Raw genomic sequence first — 22,150 nt, 5'->3', positions numbered from 1 at the left:
ACCCTCTGCTGAGGTCATAATCAGCAGATTTGAATCTTGACAAGTCGCAGACGGATGAGCGGAGTAAACGTTGTCGAGGTGAAACCTTTAGCGTGTTAATCATCAACCACGGAAGCAGTAACCTTGAGCAGAGGGAGTAACCTGAGCGCACAAATGTTAATCATGAAACTAACAGGTGTGAAACTAACAGATGTTAACTATGTCTTATTAGTATGTACCAAATGTATGCAGCAACCAATTTATGACGTAACCACTGTACAATCCAACTACAGTATATGATTTAATAATTACTAGCGGGAACCCATGGAAATTCCACGATAACACAATAATATCAGGCTTCATACCAAACATATGAAAACAAATGTATTGGTATTATAAACAAAGCACACCCAACGTAGTCAGAAATCAACGTGGTTACGTAGCGACTTTATGTTGGCAAATCATGGATCGCGCTGGGCGGGCATTGTGAAGCCGTAGATGAATGCTAGCAGGATAACTGGAGAAAGAAATCTAACTAATCGTGAGATCGAGAAACGAGCTAACGTTAAAGGAAAAGGCAGCTGTCAAAAAATTTTAGAGAAGTGATAGTTCTGTTAGCTGACTACATGAACAGAACTGTATGAAGTTACTTAAAGACCGCTTTTGTCAGATGTCCAAAGAGCATTTTGGATACTACATCGATGGTCCCATTCCAAACACAAACCATAGCTGGACACACACACACACACACACACACACACACACACACACACACACACACACACACAAACACTGGCAGTATGGAAAATGATCATTTGGACATGACGAAAATGAAAATACAGTAAACATGTTCAGTGAGAGGAGGGGGGTTGGGGTATGAACAATGATTGTGCTTTTGTAACGTTGAGATACAGCCAGTGATTATGCTTGGGTCATATCATTGGTTTTTATTTAAAAACAACATCTTTGTCCACTGTGGCAGGTCTTCGGGTTTTTTTTTTTCGGTTACAGTGTCCACACAACAACACATTACCGGTGTTTTCAAAAAACTTGACTTTGGCCAGCGTATTTGTCCCGGATATCTGCGTGGACAAAAGGTGTAACCGCAACAAAAAAGCCTCGCTGCCTGATGCCTTCACGTGATTCCTTCTGGCAGATGCGCCGTGATTGGTTGGGCACCGTGATTGGTTGGGCGCTTGATTGATAGGTAGCGGGTGGAGTTAAAACGTGACAGCGTGAGGTTTTCAATTGAGCTTATTCAAATATATAGGTGGGGAGATTTTAATATTTAATACAAGAGAGTATGACGGAAGAATGAACCACAAGACAGATAGAGAAGTGAGAGCGAATCAAGGATATGAGAATGTTGCAAGCATGGAGGATCAGTAGGTATATCCTCGGAGACCCAGAGCCAAGGTAAGGGCAATCTGTTCCCGCAGTGGTCGGATTTACCTGCAACCTTGAGCGACGCTTGTGTGGTTTTTGGTGATTCAATCCGTCAGTCAAACGTAAACAGCTGCCGGGACGAGAGGGAAGTTTCCATCGGATCAGTGTTACTGGAGCTTAAGGAGCGAGAAGACAGACGGAAACAGATCGATAACGCTGACTCGGTGTCACACATTTTTTCTATACATCTCTGTACAATCGTGTTTGAGCTTTTAGCATTAATAGCAGGATTTAAAGCTCCTCATCAGATGGGAGGTGAAGGATCAGAGCAGCTCTGGGCTCGAGGAAGGCCAGGTTTGTTTGTGAGAGGAGGCCTCAAGGGATGAATGGGTGCACTTGACCTCTTATCAGTGTTATTGCTAACAGAAAGCTAAGAGATCATGGTAATTTAAAGTGTATTATTAGTTGTGGTAATGGTAGATGACAGTATAGTAGTCACTAATACTTCAGTAATCTAATCATTAGTCACTATGTTTGTGGCCTGTTGTTGTTTCTGGTCACATGACAGACTAACCTGTCAATTGCTTCTTACAATTCCTGACTGTTAGCCTGGATGATTTGATGATGCAGTATGACATTGTCAGAATTTTCCAGTCAGTTAGCTGCCTGCCTGTGAGGCCATGTGATCCCAGTTCATTTGTTATTAGCTTGCACTGTCCATGTACTTTTGGCCATTTTTGAAATGTCCTCTGCAGGCTTCTGTAGTTGAGTGTCTGTACAGTTATGAAGTTTCTCTCTCTCTTTCTCTCTCTCTAGTCATGTCCCTCTGAAGTTGACTCATCAGACCTGCAGCCAGCTCTCCTCCTCCCCCCCTCCTTTCCTCCTCCATCCCTCCATCCTTTCCTCCTCCTCACTCCACCATGCTCCCTTCTTACTCTTCACTTCTCTTCTTCCTCATCTCCCTCCACCTCCTCCCTTCCCCCCTCCTCTCTGCCCCGGCTGTTCCTCCCCCTTCTTCCATGGCGACCGGCAGAGCGGTATACCGGGTGTTCGACACCTCCCTCACCCACCTGACGGTCCACCGGAGGACGGGGGAGGTGTTCGTCGGCGCCGTCAACCGAGTGCTGAAGCTGTCAGCCAATCTGACGGAGCTGAGGAGTCACATGACGGGACCGGTGGAGGACAACGCCAAGTGTTACCCCCCGCCCAGCGTCAGAGCCTGTGCCCACAGGTTGCAGCCTGTCTACACACACACCTGTCTGTCTCACCTGTCTACACACACCTGTCTGTCGCACACACACACACACACACACACACACACACACACACACACACACACACGCACCTGTCTGTCTCACCTGTCTACACAGACCTGTCTGTCTCACCTGTCTACACACACCTGTCTGTCGCACACACACACACACACACACACACACACACACACACACACACACACACACACACACACACACACACACACACACACACACACACGCACCTGTCTGTCTCACCTGTCTACACAGACCTGTCTGTTTCACCAGTCTACACACACACACGCACACACACACACACACACGCACGCACGCACGCACCCACACACACACACACACACGCAAACGCACCTGTCTGTCTCACCTGTCTACACAGACCTGTCTGTTTCACCAGTCTACACACAGACATGCACACACACACACACACACACACACACACACACACACACACACACACACACACACACACACACACACACACACACACACACACACAGACAAACACACAGACCTGTCTGTCTCACCTGTCTACACACACCTCTCTCACTCGTCTACACACACACCTGTCTGTCCTACCTGTCTAGTCAAATGACTGACTGTCTCACCTCTCTTTCTACACCTGTCTTACATGACTGGACTGTGTTTTTATCATCATGTGTTTCTCTAAACAGTTTACCGATGATGGTAGACCTCCTCAACATATGCCTGGTCAGCTGTCTTTTGACTCACCTGTCTAACAGCTCACCTGTGGTCACATGTCCTATCTGTCTTCCTGTCTCCCCCTCAGACTGGAGTCGTCGGACAATGTGAACAAGCTCTTACTGGTGGATTACACTGGGAACAGACTGGTGGCCTGTGGCTCGATCTGGCAGGGCATCTGTCAGTTCCTCAGACTGGAGGATCTTTTCAAACTCGGAGAGCCGCATCACCGCAAAGAGCACTACTTGTCTGGAGCCAGAGAGGCTGATGGGATGGCAGGTGAGCTCTGGTTCACCTGAACAAGTAGAATGCTAAGAGAAAAACAATAGTTTGACAGTTTTGTTTTGTTTTGTTGTAGAGGAGTTGTTTCCCTCCAGCTTTTGTGTTAGGCTAGGCTAAATCCTTATATTGTGAAATTACGACTCAAGTTAACTTAAACCAAAGATAACAGAAGAAAAGATTCCATGCCGTTTTCAATATTGAAGGTAGATGGTCGAACCATTAAACAGCTGCTGTACGAATGGATCTGTAGTAAAGTAGGACACATGCTAACCCTGTAGCTGTAAGCTAACCAAGTAGCTGAGTGCTGTATCTATTGGATGCAGTCAGGTTTAAACGCTTCGCTCGTGTTTCCTGCGGGTTTAAATTCGCTGGATCTTGTCCTGATATCATGATGCAGTTTTGACAATTTTGATGCCAAAAAGGAACAAAAACTCGGCTCCAGCGTTTCCTCTTTACTTTGTTCTTGACAGGCAGGAAAAGCATTTCAACCTGCAGGAGTCAATCACTTTGTCAGGGTGTCAAAATGTTTTCAGGTTTTATTCAGTCGGTTGTTGTAAATTTCGTTGGAACAAAAAGCCTGAATGAAAACTGTCGGGCTGATTGACGGCTGCGCGGTTGATGCGTCTCATAGCAGATCTGTGAGAAACTGCATCTACGGGACGCCAGAGGGATCATCTGCGTGCTGTCAGACGGCTCCAGAACCAGAGACGCAGCTTCATACGTTCAAGCAACACAAAATGGCGTTTGGCGTGAAGACCTGTTTCCTTACCAATCGTTTCCCCTCCCCTCCAGGTGTGGTTGTCGGTGAGGATGACTGGACGGCCGACCCAAAGAGGAAGAAGCCTTTGAAAGGCGGCAGCCGCCTGTTCATTGGCGCCGCCATCGATGGGAAGTCTGAATACTTCCCCACGTTGTCCAGCAGGAAGCTGGTGGCGGACGAGGAGAGCGTCAACATGTTCTCGCTAGTCTATCAAGACGAGTTTGTGTCCTCGCAGATCAAGATCCCTTCAGACACACTGTCGCTCTACCCGGCCTTTGACATCTACTACGTCTACGGCTTCTCCAGCCGCACCTATGTCTACTTCCTGACTCTGCAGCTGGACACGCAACTGACGCAGATGGACGCCGGCGGTGAGAAGTTCTTCACCTCCAAGATCGTCAGGATGTGCTCCGATGACACCGAGTTCTACTCCTATGTGGAGTTTCCCCTGGGCTGCACCAAAGATGGCGTGGAGTACCGACTGGTCCAGGCCGCTTACAAACAGAAACCAGGGCGGCGGCTGGCCCAGGCACTCGGCTTGTCTGAGGATGACGATGTCCTCTTCGTCGTTTTTTCACAGGTGATTTACCTTCATCATACCCTCTAATGTAATCTAAATCCTTCTGTCTCTTATTCTTCTCCTAGTTCTAATGATCCTAGTGATTTTTCTGTTTGGTTCCTGGTTCTGTGGACCTTGTTCCAGGCTTGCCCCGCCCTCTCTGGACTTTGGACCACCCCTCACAGACTGCATTTTTTTTGGTTTCAGGGTCAGAAAAATCGCTCAAACCCCCCCAGAGAGACCGTCCTCTGTCTTTTCACCCTCCACGACATCAACCTGGCCATGAGGGAGAGGATCCGCTCCTGTTACCGTGGCGAGGGACGACTCTCATTGCCCTGGTTACTCAACAAGGAGCTGCCCTGCATCCACACGGTGAGGAGAAACTTCTCTTTTCTCTCATTTCCTACAGGTCTTTGTCTCCTTCATTCCGTTCAAAGGAAAGACTTGCTCTGAAGAAAACCAGTTCTCCCAGCAGGAAAGTACTGGGAGGAGGATGGTGTAGAGAAAGAAACCTGTCTCTCACTGTGTTGGGGTTATTTCAGGTCACAGGGGGTAGATGATGTTCTCATTCACGGCGCTGACGGCCTGCAATGGTAACCATGGCGACTGGCAGGGAAACACGCCAGGATCCGAGTCCGGAGGCTGGGGTTGGGTTTGGAAAGTGGATGGTGGGAGTAGAAGAGGGGGGATGGGAACAGGGTGTCAACACTAACTAACCAACTAACCAATCAGAACCAGGTTCAGGAAAATGTTTTGGGGGCAAAGACGGTGGAGGCGGGGCCAGTGATGAGGCTCTGACCTCCTTCTTTTATCATCAACAGCAGGGGGGTAATATGACAAGGTCCCTTATTCGTGTTTGTCTAGTGTGTGTGTGTGTGTGTGTGTGTGCGTGTGTGCGCGCATGTGAGTGTGTGACTGGATCTGTCTCAAGGCCTCTTTTGGACATGGTCATTCTGTGAATACATCATCTTCCTTCATCCTTTACTTTAGCTTCTAGTGTTCCTCTTCCTCTTCATTAACTCTTTGTGGGACCCGACTCCACGCCTGTGCTTGTTTGAGCTCTGCTAGCTGTATAAGCGTGACATGGAATTTAGCATTGTCTGCATCTAGAAGACGTTCTTCATCTGGTTCCTCTGCCTCGCCACAGAGGCGGATCTACACATCTCTCATTTCACCTCTGACAGCTGATTGGTTAGTGGAGAGGCACCAGGCACCTGAAACATGACCGTGTCGTACCTGATTTAGTTCGAAATAAAGGTCTGTTTGTCGGTGTCGGTTTGTTATGTTATGTTTTCTCATATTTTTTAGCACCTCCAGCTGTTATTTAGTGATTTGAGATGTTCAAAATAATTCAAGACTCAAGTTTGGGGTCCAAATAATTGATCAGGACTCACAATCTGATAAATGAACCTGTCGTCTGCTGAGTGAATGAAGACGCTGCTCTCGTATCGATCGCTCCTCTTTGGACGTCCTGACAGGTCGTCTGCTGAGATGATAGAAGGGAAATAAGCGTTCCGTTGTATCTGCTATAAATAGAGACGGGAGCTGATCTGAGAGCAGTTAAACCAAAGTTTCTCCAGATTTTCCTGCTCTGTTGCTGTGAAGCATCGAGGCCCGAACCCGCTAATGACAGGGTGTTAGCCGACCTCAGTGAGCGCGTGGACCCTGTAATGAAGGACTCCGCCCTGTTTCTATACACTGTCAGAAACATAAGGCAATAAGAACCACTGACGGTGGATTGACTGTAGATGCCTGATTTCCCCATTTAACCTATTCTTGTTTCTGAAGACATTATTTTTATTCTACTTTTAAACATTTGCCTTAAAGGTTAAAAATTACACACTAGTCAGAAGTCCTAAAAATTGCCGTCTGATTTATTTTTCAGTCGCTCAGCACAGTATGATCTTTAGCACATGCATGTCATGTCAAGATCTACAAGACGGGCTAATGAGACCCAAACCTAACATGAAATCAGTCATTTTTAACACAATTTGCCTGCTGGCGACAGGAAGTGAACTATGTTTTATTTACATGAAGTTTTGTTTTCTCTTCTCTTGATTCCTGAAAGCTGTGTTGATTGGCTTTAATCTGGGCGCGAGTTCAGAGTCATGTTCTTTAAATCATCTCACTTCATGGTTTTATTTTTATTATTATTACAGTTGGCATAAAGGATATCATGTTGGGATGCCTTCATCTAATTAACAAATGTCTCTTTTCTCTCTCTTCCGCAGCCGAAGCAGATCGGAGATGATTTCTGTGGTCTGGTGCTGAACCAGCCACTGGGGGGCCTGAGGGTCATCGAAGGGAACCCGCTGTATGAGGACCGGACTGAAGGCATGGGCGCCGTGGCGGCTTACACCTACGGAGAACATACGGTGGTGTTTGTGGGAACCAGAAGTGGACAGCTGAAGAAGGTAGGACGGATGGATGGATGGATGGATGGATGGATGGATGGATGATAGTAGACTCGAGGAGAAGGGGTTAACTGAATCAGTGAATGCTATCAGTGGTGTGAAAGATAAAGCATATTTTTAAGGTGGATTCACAATTGTTGTCTAAAAATAACCAATCCTGTATTGACCAATCAGAGCAGAGGAGCAATTTGATTGGGGGTTTAGTTGGCCAATCGGCATAAGTCGTGTGTTTGTCTGTATCTGGGGCCTGAAAAGGCCAACTAATGGAGGCGGAAAGGGAGAAAGTCCCCAGATCATTACTGGAACCAGACAGCCGGATCAGAACCTGTAGGTTGTGTTCTTAAATCGAGGACACCGGCAGCATCCTAAGAAGCTGTGTCTGAATTCAGACCCAATAATAAACAGCAGGTATGTGATAAATATTTAATTCCTTCACATATTTTTCGCTGTGTTTTGTGTGCAGCCGCCGGCTCCATCCTCATTATTTTTATCTGGAGCTGTTGTTATGGTTTTGTAGTGCAGTAAACAGTGAGTTTATATCCAAGGTTTTTATCGGTTGAACGGACGAAGGTGTAGCAGGACTGACAGGTCCAGAACTTTGTCCTCTGAAGGATTTAAATGAACTAGTGCTGTAGTTCCATGTCTGAAGATCCCAGACTGATAGTACCTGGCGTGAGCTAACTCTGATTAATTTAGCTGGAAATGCTAAACTTAAGCAACCTATACAGCCAATATTAGCTATCTTGAACTAAGATAGCTAACTGTAGCCATGAAGACTGACAAAAATTAACTCCGGTTGAAATTCCAATATAACTATAATATAACTATTAGCTATAACAATTATTATTACATAATCTTGGCTACATTAGTGAACATCAACTAACCGTTGGTTTTGTGGCTGACAGTAGCTTATTTTATCTTTCTACCTGATAGTAGGTTAGTTAAGCTACACTGACATGGACTAAGTTTAACTATCATTAACACAAGTTAATATTAGCGCTCATAGTTAATATTACTAATGCCCGTTGATGGGAGGTGCGTCAGCATTGACGTAGCTTACTTCAGCTAACTAACTATTATTAGCTATGATAGCTGGAACTCAGCAAGTTTCTGATGCGTGGCTTGCATGAGCTTTATACTCCATTTGTCTCCGGTTTTATTCTAACGTTCCATGACTTTAAACCCATGTGAACCAGAACAGATGATCCTCATGCGTACGGGTGAGATTTGATCTCAGGGTTTGGGTTAAAGGATCTTTTCCATCTCTAAATTCACATATGAAACTGGATTATTGTGTTTTGTGTGAATGCGAAGTGAATTTAAGAAGGGATGTAAAAATCAGACCCCAGAGGGCTGAAATCGACTCACTTATTGTTATCTGAATGAAATAACGTGGTTGGTTTAAAGGTCACTGTGGTGTAAATGATTAATTTTGCTCCTCTGGTGGTTTTCAGCAGGAGAATTCTTCTCCATGCGTCTTCCTCCAGACGCATTCATCTCCATCAGCGGTCATTAAAATTAAAAGATGCATTTAAAAAGCTCTTCTTCCACATCTAACCTCACCATCAGCTCTGGTTTCCATCCTCTAAAGGATGAATTTTAATTGGCTGAAATGTAAAAATGGAGGCTGTTCACCCAGCTCACCTCCTCCCACACAGCTGCTGCTTTAATATTCATAGCCATGAGGCTCCTCGGAAGGATGACCTCTGAGAGGAGTGCCGACGGAGGGAGGAACAGGAGGAGTCGTCTGTGTTGTGCTGGAAATGGAGGGTTTGGTTGTATATGTTGGCGGAGAGCACCTTTGTTCTGTCCTCCTCCTCTATCTCCTCCGTCTTTTCATCATTTCAACAGCCAACCAGACACTCAGACATAGAGACAAGCCCAAATTGCCCCGGGTCGCCTCTCAAACCTCCATCACGTTTTAGTTTCTCACATACATTTGTATTTACAAACGGATATGTGATCAGATGAGTTTATTGATGACTAGACAAAAGAAAAGCAACCATCCTGATGAAAATGTCATTCAGCCACCAGTCCAGTGATTGGCTGATTCACATCATGGGACTCCTGCTCCATGAAACCCAAAGAATCTTGATCACATTGGTCTACATCACACCATTCTAGAAAAATACATTTTGCGAATGGTGTGATAGTACTAGAAAGACCCTTACTGGTCTTTCTAGTACTGTCACTGGTATTTCTAGTATTCTTACTGGTTATTTCAGTACTCTAACGGGTCTGTATAGTACCCTCACTTGGATTTCTAGTACTCAAACAGGTCTTTCTAGTACTTCAACTAGTCTTTTTACTACAAGAACTGGTCTTTCTAGTACTGTTTTGTTCCAATACCCTTACTCAAATTTTTAGTATGCTCACTGGTCTTTCTAGTACTTTTAATGGTATTTCTAATACTCTTAGTGGTATTTCTACTACTCTTACTGCTATTTCTTGTGCTCTTACTGATATTTTTAGTAATCTTATTGGTTCTTCCAGTACTGTAATTAGTCTGCTCTGATTGACTGACTGGGATCAGCGCCCTGGAGAGGGGTAGATGTACTACAAAAGCAGAGAAATAGAACTCTCCTGGAGAAGCTCTGGGCCATCAGACAGAGTGTCTGATGGCCCAGAGCTTCTCCAGGAGGAGCCAGAACAACCTCCCTCAGCCCTGATTCATTTGACAGGTAGAACACATCATTTTCACCTCCTCCTCCTCTTCCTTGATACCTTGCTTATGGCCACTCAGAAGAAGCTTTCTAGTCACACATAGGACAACATTCTTCACGACCAGGTGACCATCCCATAAGTGGACCATAAACAAAATCGCATGTATTTTTATTGTCTGGGGTGTTCTTCTAGTCCTTTAACTCAGCGGTCCCCAACCTTTTATGCACCACGGACCGGTTTCATCTAAGACAATATTTTCACAGACCGATCTTCATTTGCTCGATAATCATTAATGATGCCAGGACAGCTGTAGCCTAATAATTAATCATTTGCAGTGGTTTTATGTAAAATGCAGACATCAACAGACAATAAACAACCTTTTTTTATAGATTGTTAATCAGCATCTCTAAATGAAATAATTGTAAGAAATAATTATATTAAAAACTCGCTTCAAGTGACTGCACTGATGAGGTTTATTTTGAAATATAGCGACTTACAATCAGTGCATTCAACGTAGGAGAAATACTGATCATTAAAAGGGTGAACAAGTCAGTCAAATAATATTAATTACGATGATGAGAATTAATGGATGGGGACCGGTGATCTAGGGGTAATGGGACACAATGACACTTGAAGTGTGTTCCGAACGTCCGATCTACTTCGCAGTTTGGTTTTCTTTGCAGTCACTGCAGGGTTTTTGATACTTTCTGTCAATCTCAGGATAATCTGCCTTGACTTTAATCCAGTACACTGGTGCAGTTGTGGGTGCTTAATTTAGGGGTAATGGCTGATAACCTGTCATGTGACCGGGACCTGTCAAGCGAGACAGACACATGCATTTGTCTGTGCATCATTCCGCACAGACGTTACTTTTCAAAATAAAACATCTTTAGACTGATAATCAATTTAAATAAAAAAAGTCAAACTTTCTTAGTGGCCCGGTACCTAATGTACCAGGTTACGACCCAGTGATTGAGGACCACTGACATAGATGGATGTAATGGAGAATCGGGTAATTTTTCAAAATGAAACATCTTTCAGATTCCTAAATAAATAAAACAATATAAATAAATAAGTAATTTATTCTTCCTGTGTGGCCCGGTACCAAATGACACACAGACCGGTACTGGTCCGCGGCCCAGGGGTTGGGGACTGCTGCTTTAACTGATCTAGAGACTTCTTCGCTGAATCTGACCTATTCTAAACAGAAAATAAAAATAAAACTGAAGAAAAAAAACTACCTTCTGACATCAGAAGAAGCACAACGGCTTACATCTGTGTAAAATAAAGATTCAAGATTTATCCAGTTGTAGTTTTACTTCGGTACAACTGAAGTGACCTGAGTATCTGCGCCCAGCTCCCTTTTGCCCACTGGTACTAAAAGCCCTGTGTTAGCGGCTGTTAGAACCAGTGGGCTAACTGGATGTGGACCTGGAACCTGAAGCAGCTCTGGGACATTTATTTTGTGTGACCACACAGGCAGGAAACCTCAGATGGAGCTAAATCCAGATAGAACACACTTTAAACTGCTGCTCCACCCGACCTCAGACTGGAACCTGACCAGTCAAACCACAGCCCTGTGCCACAGCTAGCATCAGATGACCCACTCAAAGCAGAGGTTGCGATGGATGAAGAACAAAAGCACCGAAATAATGAATGATGTTCCAGCGGAATTCCTGGATTTCAGTGTAAACAGTGTCTTGCAGAGTTAAACACATAAAGATTTATTTTCCACGGGATCCTTGTGAAATTAGCCAATGATGCTAGTTTTAGCGTGATTAGCAGTCATAGCAATGTGAGTCTTCAATCTTCAGGGTTCTCAACATGGGGGTCAGGGGCCTCCAGAGAGTCTTCAGGTGAATTTAGTCAGGGTTCCTACTGGGGGTTAAAAGGTCTCAGATATGTAATATGTACCAAGTCTTAAATAAATGCATTTACGTTGGTTTTAAATATTTTACCATTCATTTCAATGCTTTAAAAGAAATTTTTGAAATGACTTGTCTTTTTTTTTCTTTTTTTCAGTGTTTTGAAACTTAACACTTTCAGAAAGCCTTCACAAAGGTTTTTATTTCTTTAGAGTCTTTTAATGTTTGTGATTCTTTATTAGAAATCAGTAGTACTGCTAAGTGTTCTAGCAGTATTATCACTGCCTCATTTATTGTTATACTTCTTTAGTAGTTAGAGCTGTCACCATGGCAACACTAGTAATGGATTTCCCATCTATCAGTAATAATCTTTTATGAACTGATTTGACAGCTGATTGGCTCAAAGAGGGTGATGTCATCTGTGTGTTAAGAGAGAATGAGGCGACAGGAAGCTGGAAGGGTGTGTGTGCGCGCGCGCGTGTGTGTGTGTGTGTGTTTGTATACGTGTGTGTGTTTGTGTGTGTCTCTCTCTCTGTTCTGCTTCCAAAGCAAACAGACGGAGACACGCTGCACTGACCAGCTCCCAACATACACACTCTCAGCCATCCAATCAGAATAGTTCTCTGTGAAGATGTGCTCTGGTCAGTACTGGTTTCCAGTCTGTATGCTATACTGGTGTGACTGATCCTGAAGATCCTGATAGGAAGGCCTGTGCTAAGGTGTGACACCCATTAAAGGTGCATTCCACAGATTTCACTCTAGATGATCCATTACAGGGTCACGAGGAGTTCTGCTTGCGTGAGACGCCCAGCTGTATAGCCAGGGAGGAGCCACACGCTAACTGCTAGCAAGTAATAATGAATGTAATACACACAATAGTCCATTTAGGGCAAGTCTCACTCCATTGGTAAATCTGGACTGTTTCACAGGGTGAACCTGGACTGTTTCACCCTGTGAAACTGGATTGTTTCACTGTGTTAACCTGAAGGGTTTCACCGTGTGAACCCGGACTGTTTCACCGTGTTTAGATGAGGCTAAATACAGCCACTCTCCGTTTATGTTGGACTCTCCTTCTCATTAAAAGCCTTTTAACGGGCAAACGGGAGTCAGACACACCTGAAATGAACCAGAGACATTTTAGACGGCATCCTCACTCTTTTTGGAGTCAGAACTGACCAATCACACAATCACATCCCTCGTTGTCGAGCGTGTTTAGTTTTAATGTCTTGTGAAGGCTGGAGGTAAATCTCTGGGGTCGCTCCTCATCACGGCCATCCGGTCTGATTATCAGGCTAAAACACTGCAGTTCTTCTGTTGATAATTCTGCGTCTGGCGCTGTCAGCCCTCGTCCTCGTCCAGCTGGCATGTCGCCGACGTCTCTCAAGTTTTTCCTTTAAATCTTCTTCTCTAGAGATTTCCACAAACTGACACAGTCTGAAAGCTTTTTTCCAGCGTTCTTATTAAAGAACGCTTCCTCCTCCTACTGCTCTTCCTCTCCTCCATTAGCACAAAGTGAATTAGCGGAGATGAGTCAGCCAATCAGCTGCGGCATTCAGAGGGAACGGAGCCATTATTGGCTAATGAGACGATGGGGAATCGAGGCTTTTATTCTAATAACAGTGATGTCTGTTTGTAAGCGAGCCGCCTGCACCTGCTGCTCTCCTCCCAAACATCATTTTCTGTCTTTTGTTGCGGCAGCGAGCCGAAGAATGATTCCTCACAGCCGGAGAGGGTAATCAATCCGCTGATCAGATTATCATCAGAGATATTTGCACCTGTTTCTGTCTTGGAGATGTTTCGGAGGGAGAAGAGGGCTCTCTTTTTTCTTTCCCTCAATCAAGCTGTGATTGTTGGTTGTTTTCAGATGGCTGCACCTGCAAGTCTCACCTGTGGGACTTATTTAACGCTCACTTCATTCAGGCGTCAGACAATGAAATTCAGCTGGCTAACTTAGCTACTTGGCCAATGTTAGCTATTATAGCAGGTGTTAGCTGTGATATCAGAAGTTAGTTAATGTTTGAGCTAATTTTAGCCATCAAACTGTTCGCTGCTTGCTAAATACTGATACGCTAACCCGCTAGTAATGCTGTTAAAGCTGACATTACTCAATGCTAGTTACGATTGCTATATTAGTGAACTCCAGCGAACACGAGGAATCATATTTCACGGTAGCTTTCATTAGGTTTGATAGCTAACTCCAGCTAACATTGGCTGAGAGCTAAATTTATGGTTACGGCTAAACGCTAATCTGCCTCATTCTATTGATACCTGGATATTTGTTTAGAACAAAACTTTTGCAGTTAATCTCCTGCAGGCTTCCAGCCAATCAAATCGCCCCCAGTGGAGCAAGGCCATTGATTGGTTACATTTCATGAGGAGGAAGTAGATGTGAACTGACAGTTACTGTTTATTCTACAGGCGCTCAAACACACGTCAACCAATTAGCAGTCGCGTTTTAACCGAGGTTGATTGGTGTGTGATTGGACGAAGAAGCTCCACACCTGAGCTCTCCTCACACACAAACACACACACACACACACACACACACACACACACACACACACACACACACACACACACACACACACACACACACACTTCCGTCGCAGTTGGAGTTTAGGGCCAGCTGGTGTTTTTGTTTTGATCTCCTGTAAATTAGATTAGATTCATTGGTGGTTACCGTAGCAACAGATAAATCACTCGTCAACCCCATTTCTTTGCTCTCACTTCTTGATTTGCAGCCAATCAGATTTTTGAGGGAGTTCTATCGAGCGTGAGTTTATCGATAAATTTTTACTGAATAAATGATTTAATTGAAAACGTTTTTTGATATAATTCAATGTGTTTATTGATACCAATAGTCAGTTATTAGCAGAATCAATTAGAACGTAATGGAAAGTGTTGATGTTTCAAAAAATGTAACATGATACTTTTAGTAACAGTTGGTGTTTGATGATGTCATTGATGTCATAGTGACATGCCTTACAATGTAAGAAGGGTGTACCTTACCCACCATGTGGGCCTCCTGCTATCTTCACTTTCACTTTTTATTATATTTCATCCTGATTATATTTTAGTTTAGTATATGCCCTATTAGTGCTGTATGTGTCTGTTCATGTCTCCTCATACTAGTCATTGCTGACGTCGCTGGTGAGACTGCTTCCCTCAAAGTATTGGAGCTACGAAATACAAATGCGTTGCAGTATGCATGACCATGTTAGCAGTGCCTGTTAGCGGTGTAGCGTACGAGTTTCTGAAGAAATCTTTTGTAGAGTGAAACATGTTACTTCTATTGAACTAAAGCTAACAGTGTAGCTGTGTGACTGCTGCAGCGCCACCCGCTGATTGTATGGAAACTGCTTTTACACGGCGTCCGTTTCTGGTCTGAAGGGAGTGGTCACCGGGCTACTGTGCCATTGCCCGTGACAATCTGATTGGATGTAAAACACACACACACACACACTCACACACACACACACACACACACACACACACACACACACACACACACACACACACACACACACACACACACACACACACACACACTCACACACAGTTATTGCTGTTAAATGTATTGAGGAGAACGGGCCATGTCTGAAGCCTGGGTGTAGATTTATGTCTCCGCCTGGACCGGCTGCAACTGCCAGGAGCCAACCAGCTTCCCATAAATCCTCCTGTGTGTGTGCGTGTGTGTGTGGATGTGCATGTGAGTGTGAGTGTGTGACTGGATCTGTCTAAAATGGGTTGATAATTCTGTGGGCATGTCAAGGCATTGTTTTGTATGGGTGAATGAGAGGCTTCAGAGTGTGTGTGAGAGTGTGTTTCCTGTTGCTTGGCGTCAGGTTTTGTACTCACATGAATGTGTTAGCCTGTTTACATGTTGTGTTTTCCTGAATGTGCGTTGAAGCGGACGAGGCGGGGTTTGGCGGACTGGAATCAATGAGGTGTTAAAACACCAGTTTACAGTACTGACTGTGTGTGTGTGTGTGTGTGTGTGTGTGTGTGTGTGTGTGTGTGTGTGTGTGTGTGTGTGTGTGTGTGTGTGTGTGTGTGTGTGTGTGTGTGTGTGTGTGTGTATGTGCGTTTTGCGAGTGTGTGTGCATAAGTGTGTGTGAGAGTGTTTCCAGATGTTGTAGTTAAAAACAGATGTGGGTAAGCTCCTGTGAGTGAAGTTAGAAGCTGCAGTCGTTTGTTTGGCGACTGCTGAAAACATGAAAGCAATTAGTTCCACATTAAATCAATATGATTAGATAGAACCTGTTTAATTTATTTTACAGAGACGGCAGTTATTTAGTATTATTATTATTTTCAAACTCTGCCCAAACGTAATTATTCAGATCTTCAATCAGGTCACTTAAATTTGTGACGCCTGATATAAATCTAACTGACGGAACCGGTCGTAAGAAAATTTGCCATTCTGAACAAAATTTGAGAACGTCTGACTGCAACAGGTACAACCTGAGAACGTCTGACTGCAACAGGTACAACCTGAGAACGTCTGACTGCAACAGGTACAACCTGAGAACGTCTGACTGCAACAGGTACAACCTGAGAACGTCTGACTGCAACAGGTACAACCTGAGAATGTCTGACTGCAACAGGCAGAACCCTTGATCGGGTCCCAGCCTCACTCTGTTGATGTAGTTGAATATTGAACATGGAATTGGTCGCCGTCGGCCCTTCAGAGAGACAGCAGCTGACATTAAACCTTTGCAACAATGCTTACTGTTGCCTAGCAACACTGTCAGTTGTTCTGGGATGTCTCTCATTGGCTCAAAAAGTCCGCCGAACTCAGCACCAGCCGACCTTCCTGCTGTGATCTTCAGACTGTGGGCTGAACTAAACTCCTTTGTTCTGATCATCTCAGCAGGACGAGTCTGGTTCTCGTGGCGCTACGTGTTTTTGGCGTGTTCCAGTAGCATGTGTGATGTCTGTTTGTGTCATGTGTGACGTGCGTTTGTATCATGTGTGTATTTGTACTGTGGACTGAGTACTACTCTGATTTAAAGTATTTCTCAGTGCTTGCAGGGGGGCTGTTAAGTTTTCCTTGCTGATGGGGTGGGGGTGGAGTGTCTCAGGATGTGTGTCAGCTGTTAGCGTAGCATTGTATGTTAGCGTTGGTGTGTGGCAGTGCTAACAAGTTTGTGCCTGTCAGATGGAACAGTAATGATTTAGCATGTTTACCTGACTGTTTGACCTCTCTGTGTGTGTGTGTGTGTGTGTGTGTGTGTGTGTGTTTCCTGTAATTATTGAAACAGTACCTATTATGGTTTTCTCTCACATAAATCACGCTCCTGTGTCACATGTTTGCAATAAACACAGCAAAAGAGAAAACGCACACAGGCCGGGTCGCGCTGTGGACAGGATGTCAGCAATCCAGGCGACTTTCAGAATAAAGCACCGTGTAGAGACTTGTCATAGTTTAAGTCAGTTTGTGTGTGTGTGTGTGTGTGTGTGTGTCTGTATGTGTGTATAACAGCAATGTAGCTGCAATTCGAAGCACAGCACAACAAACATGTCTGAAAACAACGAGGAAGAAATCAGTGAAGTTCAGTGACATTATTTCACCTGAGGATCTGCCCGCCCTCCGGCGGCGCCGCGAACATCGTTATCTCTGTTTGTTGCTTCTTGTTACAAAACCTCCTCTACTGTCACTGCAGTTGCTGCTCGTGAAACTGTTGTTGGAACGTTTTTACAGGGTCAATAAAAATGTAAAATTCAGTTTGATTAAAATCATAAACAATAAAATATTCAAAGTTTGCCGAGCAGGACTAGATTAGTCTGCTGTCACCAACATCTGTTGATTACTCAGACTATTATGGGATGTTTTACATGACATTAACTCTATACTGTTATGGTTTGTGTGTGTGTGTGTGTGTGTGTGTGTGTGTGTGTGTGTGTGTGTGTGTGTGTGTGTGTGTGTGTGTGTGTGTGTGTGTGTGTGTGTGTGTGTGAGTGTGTGTGTGTGTCTGCCCTTGCCAGGTGATAAATGACTGTTGGTCAGGACTCTTCGATAAATCACACACACACACCGCTGTGATAAGCGGTGTGTGTGTGTGTGTGTGTGTGTGTGTGTGTCAGGACTCACCTTGGGAAATGACTTCATCTGTTTCACTTCCTCTTTGTCCTCCTCAACCTCATCGCTCTCTCACTCCCCCCCCCCCCACTTTTTACAGCAAAATCTATAAAGTCTTTCCCAAAGGACCACACACACACACACACACACACACACACACACACACACACACACACACACACACACACACACACACACACACACAAACACAAAGTTGTAAAACAGTGTTTGGTCTGAATTAAAAGTGAGCGACTCAGTTTCCTCATTCATGGCTCATCTACAAAATATTCTGGTGTGTGTGCGTGTGTGTGTGTGTGTGTGTGTGTGTGTGTGTGTGTGTCTGTGTGTCTGTGTGTCTGTGTAGACAGCTGCCACGCCCATTCTTTACATGACAACATTTTTTGTCATGTTGTGTGTTCAATGCGGCAAATGAAACCTTCGCAAGATGTGAGGTCATCGCCGTGTGAAATGACATCATCAAACTAATCCGTATCTGCCAGCTGATTGGACAGTGTTTTTCTGCTGATTCATCTTCTGCTGCTTTTATCAATGTGGCGTCAGCGCTCACCTTATTTTTGCACTAAATGCTGAAAGCATGTCATCAACTGGAATCACGATGTCATCAACTGTAACTATGATGTAATTGCAATGATGTCATCGTTCTAACAATGACATTGTGCATTCTTATGATGTCGTCTACTCTAATAATGATGTCGTCTTCTCGAATAATGTCATGTGCTCAAATGATGATGTCATCCGCTCTGACAGTGAGCATTGCTGCATTATAAAATCATAAACTCGCCAAAATGACCCTGACCCTAAACTGGGATTTCATCAAAACCAGTCCAGATGTCTGAATGTCCCAGTGAGACCAGTTCAGACGCTGAGCCTGTGCTCAGGACCCCTCAGAGGGGCGGGGCTTACATGTGCCTGTGACGGGTTTATTTAATTTTACCCGCGCATGACTGACATTTCTGATTGATCAGAACCTTCAGTATTATTTTTATCTCTTGTCTGACGAGACGTGAGAAGTTAGATCCGAGCGATTCAACATTGAAAACCGTTATCCGCTTCTTCTTCAACTGTTTTAAACTACTCTGACTCTGCCGTTTTTAATTTGAGCGCATTTATTCACATATATCCTCCTGTGACGGGCGGACGGCTGCGCTGCAGTGTCTCTGTTCCCGTCTGTCAGGCGGTGTTTAGTTTCCACAGACGGGAACATTCCTTTGTGTTCTGCGTTTTGTCATCGGGGCTGTAAACACTCAGCAGCTCAGACCGACCGTCTGATGGAGCTGAATACCGGTGGTAAAAAGGTGTCCAGAGACCCTCCTGTCGCCCCCCCCAGGAGAATGTTTGGCCCTAGACCCTCAGGTTGGACACTCTGGCGCTAACACAGGTAGCGCTGCAATAGTTAGTTGTGGTGAGTCAAAGATATTCTCTGCCGACAGATGATCTGACTCTCTGACATAACCCCCCAACGAAATAAAGTCCAGAGAGGATCAAAGCCACCGGCGGTGGATCCATCTCACGTTTCTGTGGACTACAACCAGTGTTGGTTCCTGTGTTGCGGACATTGCCCCAACAAGCCTTCAAAGTTTCCTTTCGCTGGTTGTGTTTCCATGGTGACCAGGACAGATCAGAGCTCAGCTGATGGCTTCTCCACGCCAGGCTGTGGTGGTGCCACCAACAGGAAACCAACAGTCCTGTCGCTGCAGATTGTTAACGGGTGTCATTCAACCAGTCACGAAGCCCCACGCCCAAATATGTTGTTCTGCCCCCCACAGGATATGTCCATGCCCCCCTCACCTGTCTCTCCCCGCCTCTGTCTCCTTCCAATCTTTTTCCATGTGCATCATCCCTCTGCTTGTTAACAGCTGCCCTACATACTGAAGGATGGATGATGTTGCATCATCACAAACATGATATTCACACACACACACACACGCACACACACACACACACACACACACACACACACACACGCACAGAGGTGAATTAATTATCATTCCGTTTCCACGGTGACAATGGAAGCTGCTCCCTCTCTACTTATCTTTCTCTTCATCTCTCGCTGTACCACTCAATCTCAGGGGTTTCAATTATCCGTCATACGGTATGTAATGGTTACCATGGTGACGGTAATCCTAGGCCTTAGTGTTGACCAGCCATCTCAAACATTTAGCGATTAATCAATCAGACCACTGATGAAACTCTTATTTTCCTGCTGTGTCAGTAATTCAATAAAGAAAAGTTCAAGCATCTAAAATCAGCTGATTTTTAACGATTTGACAAACAAATCAAGACAACAACTCTGACACACACACACACACACTCGCCACAGAGTTAAGGTCATTCATTTTTAATGTTCTGCCCAATAATTATTTAAATTTTAAAAAAAAACTTTGTCCCCAATGAGCAATTGAAGTTATGATAAACAAGAAGCAAGTCTCTGCTCTTTGACAGAAACAAACAGATAAATAAGGCTGTTTTTATATTTTACGATTGTTAGTTTTGAAAGACATCGCTTGATTGGACAGACATCTGACGGAACTCTAGCATTAATCGAAATTCATTCATTCATTCATTTTCTGCCGCTTTAATCCGCCGTAGTGGGTCACGGGGAGCCGGAGCCTATCTCAGCTGGTATAGGGCGTGAGGCGGGGGACACTCTGGGCACGACGCCAGTGCACCGCGGAGCCACACACAAAGACAGACAACCATGTACACACACACACATATACTCCTATGGGCAAATTGGGACCGGCCAATCAACCTGAAGCGCATGCTTTTGGAGGTGGGAGGAAGCCGGAGAACCTGGAGAGAACCCACGCAGACACGGGGAGAGCATGTAAACTCAGCACAGAGCGGGACTCGAACCCAGACCCGCCGTGTTGTGAGGCGACAGCGCCACCGTGCCGCCCCTTAATAGAAATAAATTAATGGAAAAATATCACTTAGACCTCAGTGCAGCGAACGAGACAGTGACCTGATAAAGACGTGTGCAAACACACACAAACACTGGACTGAATGGATGATTCAAAACAACAATGTACCAAAATCAAATAATTTAAATGTCACATGCAATGTATGAATTTGGTTGATGACGTGTTGTAATGACAGAGATGTTGTTGATTCAGTGGACGGGAATTTTACAAGCCAATGGCTTCTACCCGTCAACCCTTTTTTTTTTTCTTCTTTTCTCGTGTTGTTGTTGATGTTCCAAAACTGATGAAAGTGAAGTGTGCTATAATAACAAGGAAAAAATAAATAAACGGAATAAATAAATAAATAAATAAATAAATAAATAATAGTGGCATGTTAGCCTGTATGCTCGTGTAGCACCAGCAGAGACACGAGGAGACTCTGGTCGTCATTAGAGAAATGAGATGAGAGCAGCGAAGGGTCAAAGGTCAACAGAGTTAAAATACTTTAATAGTCATATGATACAGGAAGCAGAAACAGTACCAAAATAAAAGCAGGAAATTATTATATTTTCATCATTTAGAGTGTGTGTGTGTGTGTGCGTGCTCGAGGGGAGAAAACCATCAGTTGGTGGTCCCAGTATTGTCTTGGTTGGGGGATGGGAAGGAACTAATAAGCTTAACTGCGCACCCCCCTCCCCCCACCCCGAGGCTCTGATGGCTGACTGAACAATGTTTATTATCTGTCTGTAGCAGCTAAATGGATTTAACACACAGACACACGCAAGCACGCACACACGCACACACACACACACACACACACACACAGACCTGTTGGTGCTAATTAACCAGTTAAACTATTAAAAGCATCAAACTCCCAGAGGAAGAAGACATTTTATTGAGAATAATTTAAATCATCAGATTTTGGTCTCTTTCCTTCAGTTCTGAAACTTGTCACATGTTTCATATAATATCACCCAAAAACCATTCAGACAAGAACAGATCGTGTAAACCGACCAATCAGATAAAGATCAGTCAGAGGCACAGAGGATCAGGTGATATGATGGGATTTGGTTCTAGTCTACCTGCTTCCGTTTTTGTTCCGATCGGGATTTTTAGTCACGTGACCAGACCGCTGTTTATCATTCGCTCTTTCTCCTCCTGATGTGAGATACAGCAGGGGTCATGATATCACTTTCCCCAAACACACGGCGGTGGTTGTGGCTCAGCGTCTGGCATCATGATTTTTGTTGCTTCACATACGAAGTTAA

At 44.5% G+C, this 22,150-nt stretch overlaps 1 protein-coding gene across 2 annotated transcripts in view; it reads left to right on the top strand.

Moving 5' to 3' along the window:
* Window positions 1–22,150, top strand: part of plxna3 (plexin A3) — a 56,920-nt gene that overhangs the window by 9,688 nt on the left and 25,082 nt on the right. For both annotated transcript variants that reach the window (XM_068327657.1, XM_068327649.1), the window contains exons 2-6: window positions 2,182–2,596; window positions 3,424–3,614; window positions 4,410–4,957; window positions 5,144–5,308; window positions 7,168–7,350. In XM_068327657.1, the coding sequence (XP_068183758.1) occupies window positions 2,286–2,596; window positions 3,424–3,614; window positions 4,410–4,957; window positions 5,144–5,308; window positions 7,168–7,350 (1,398 nt within the window). In that variant the 5' untranslated portion in view covers window positions 2,182–2,285. The remainder of the gene's footprint in view (window positions 1–2,181; window positions 2,597–3,423; window positions 3,615–4,409; window positions 4,958–5,143; window positions 5,309–7,167; window positions 7,351–22,150) is intronic.

The sequence above is a fragment of the Antennarius striatus genome, chromosome 2 (assembly GCF_040054535.1).
Source record: "Antennarius striatus isolate MH-2024 chromosome 2, ASM4005453v1, whole genome shotgun sequence".
NCBI classification, from domain to species: Eukaryota; Metazoa; Chordata; class Actinopteri; order Lophiiformes; family Antennariidae; genus Antennarius; species Antennarius striatus.
Note: the sequence above shows the minus strand (reverse complement) of the source record. Positions and strands in the feature narration are given on the sequence as shown.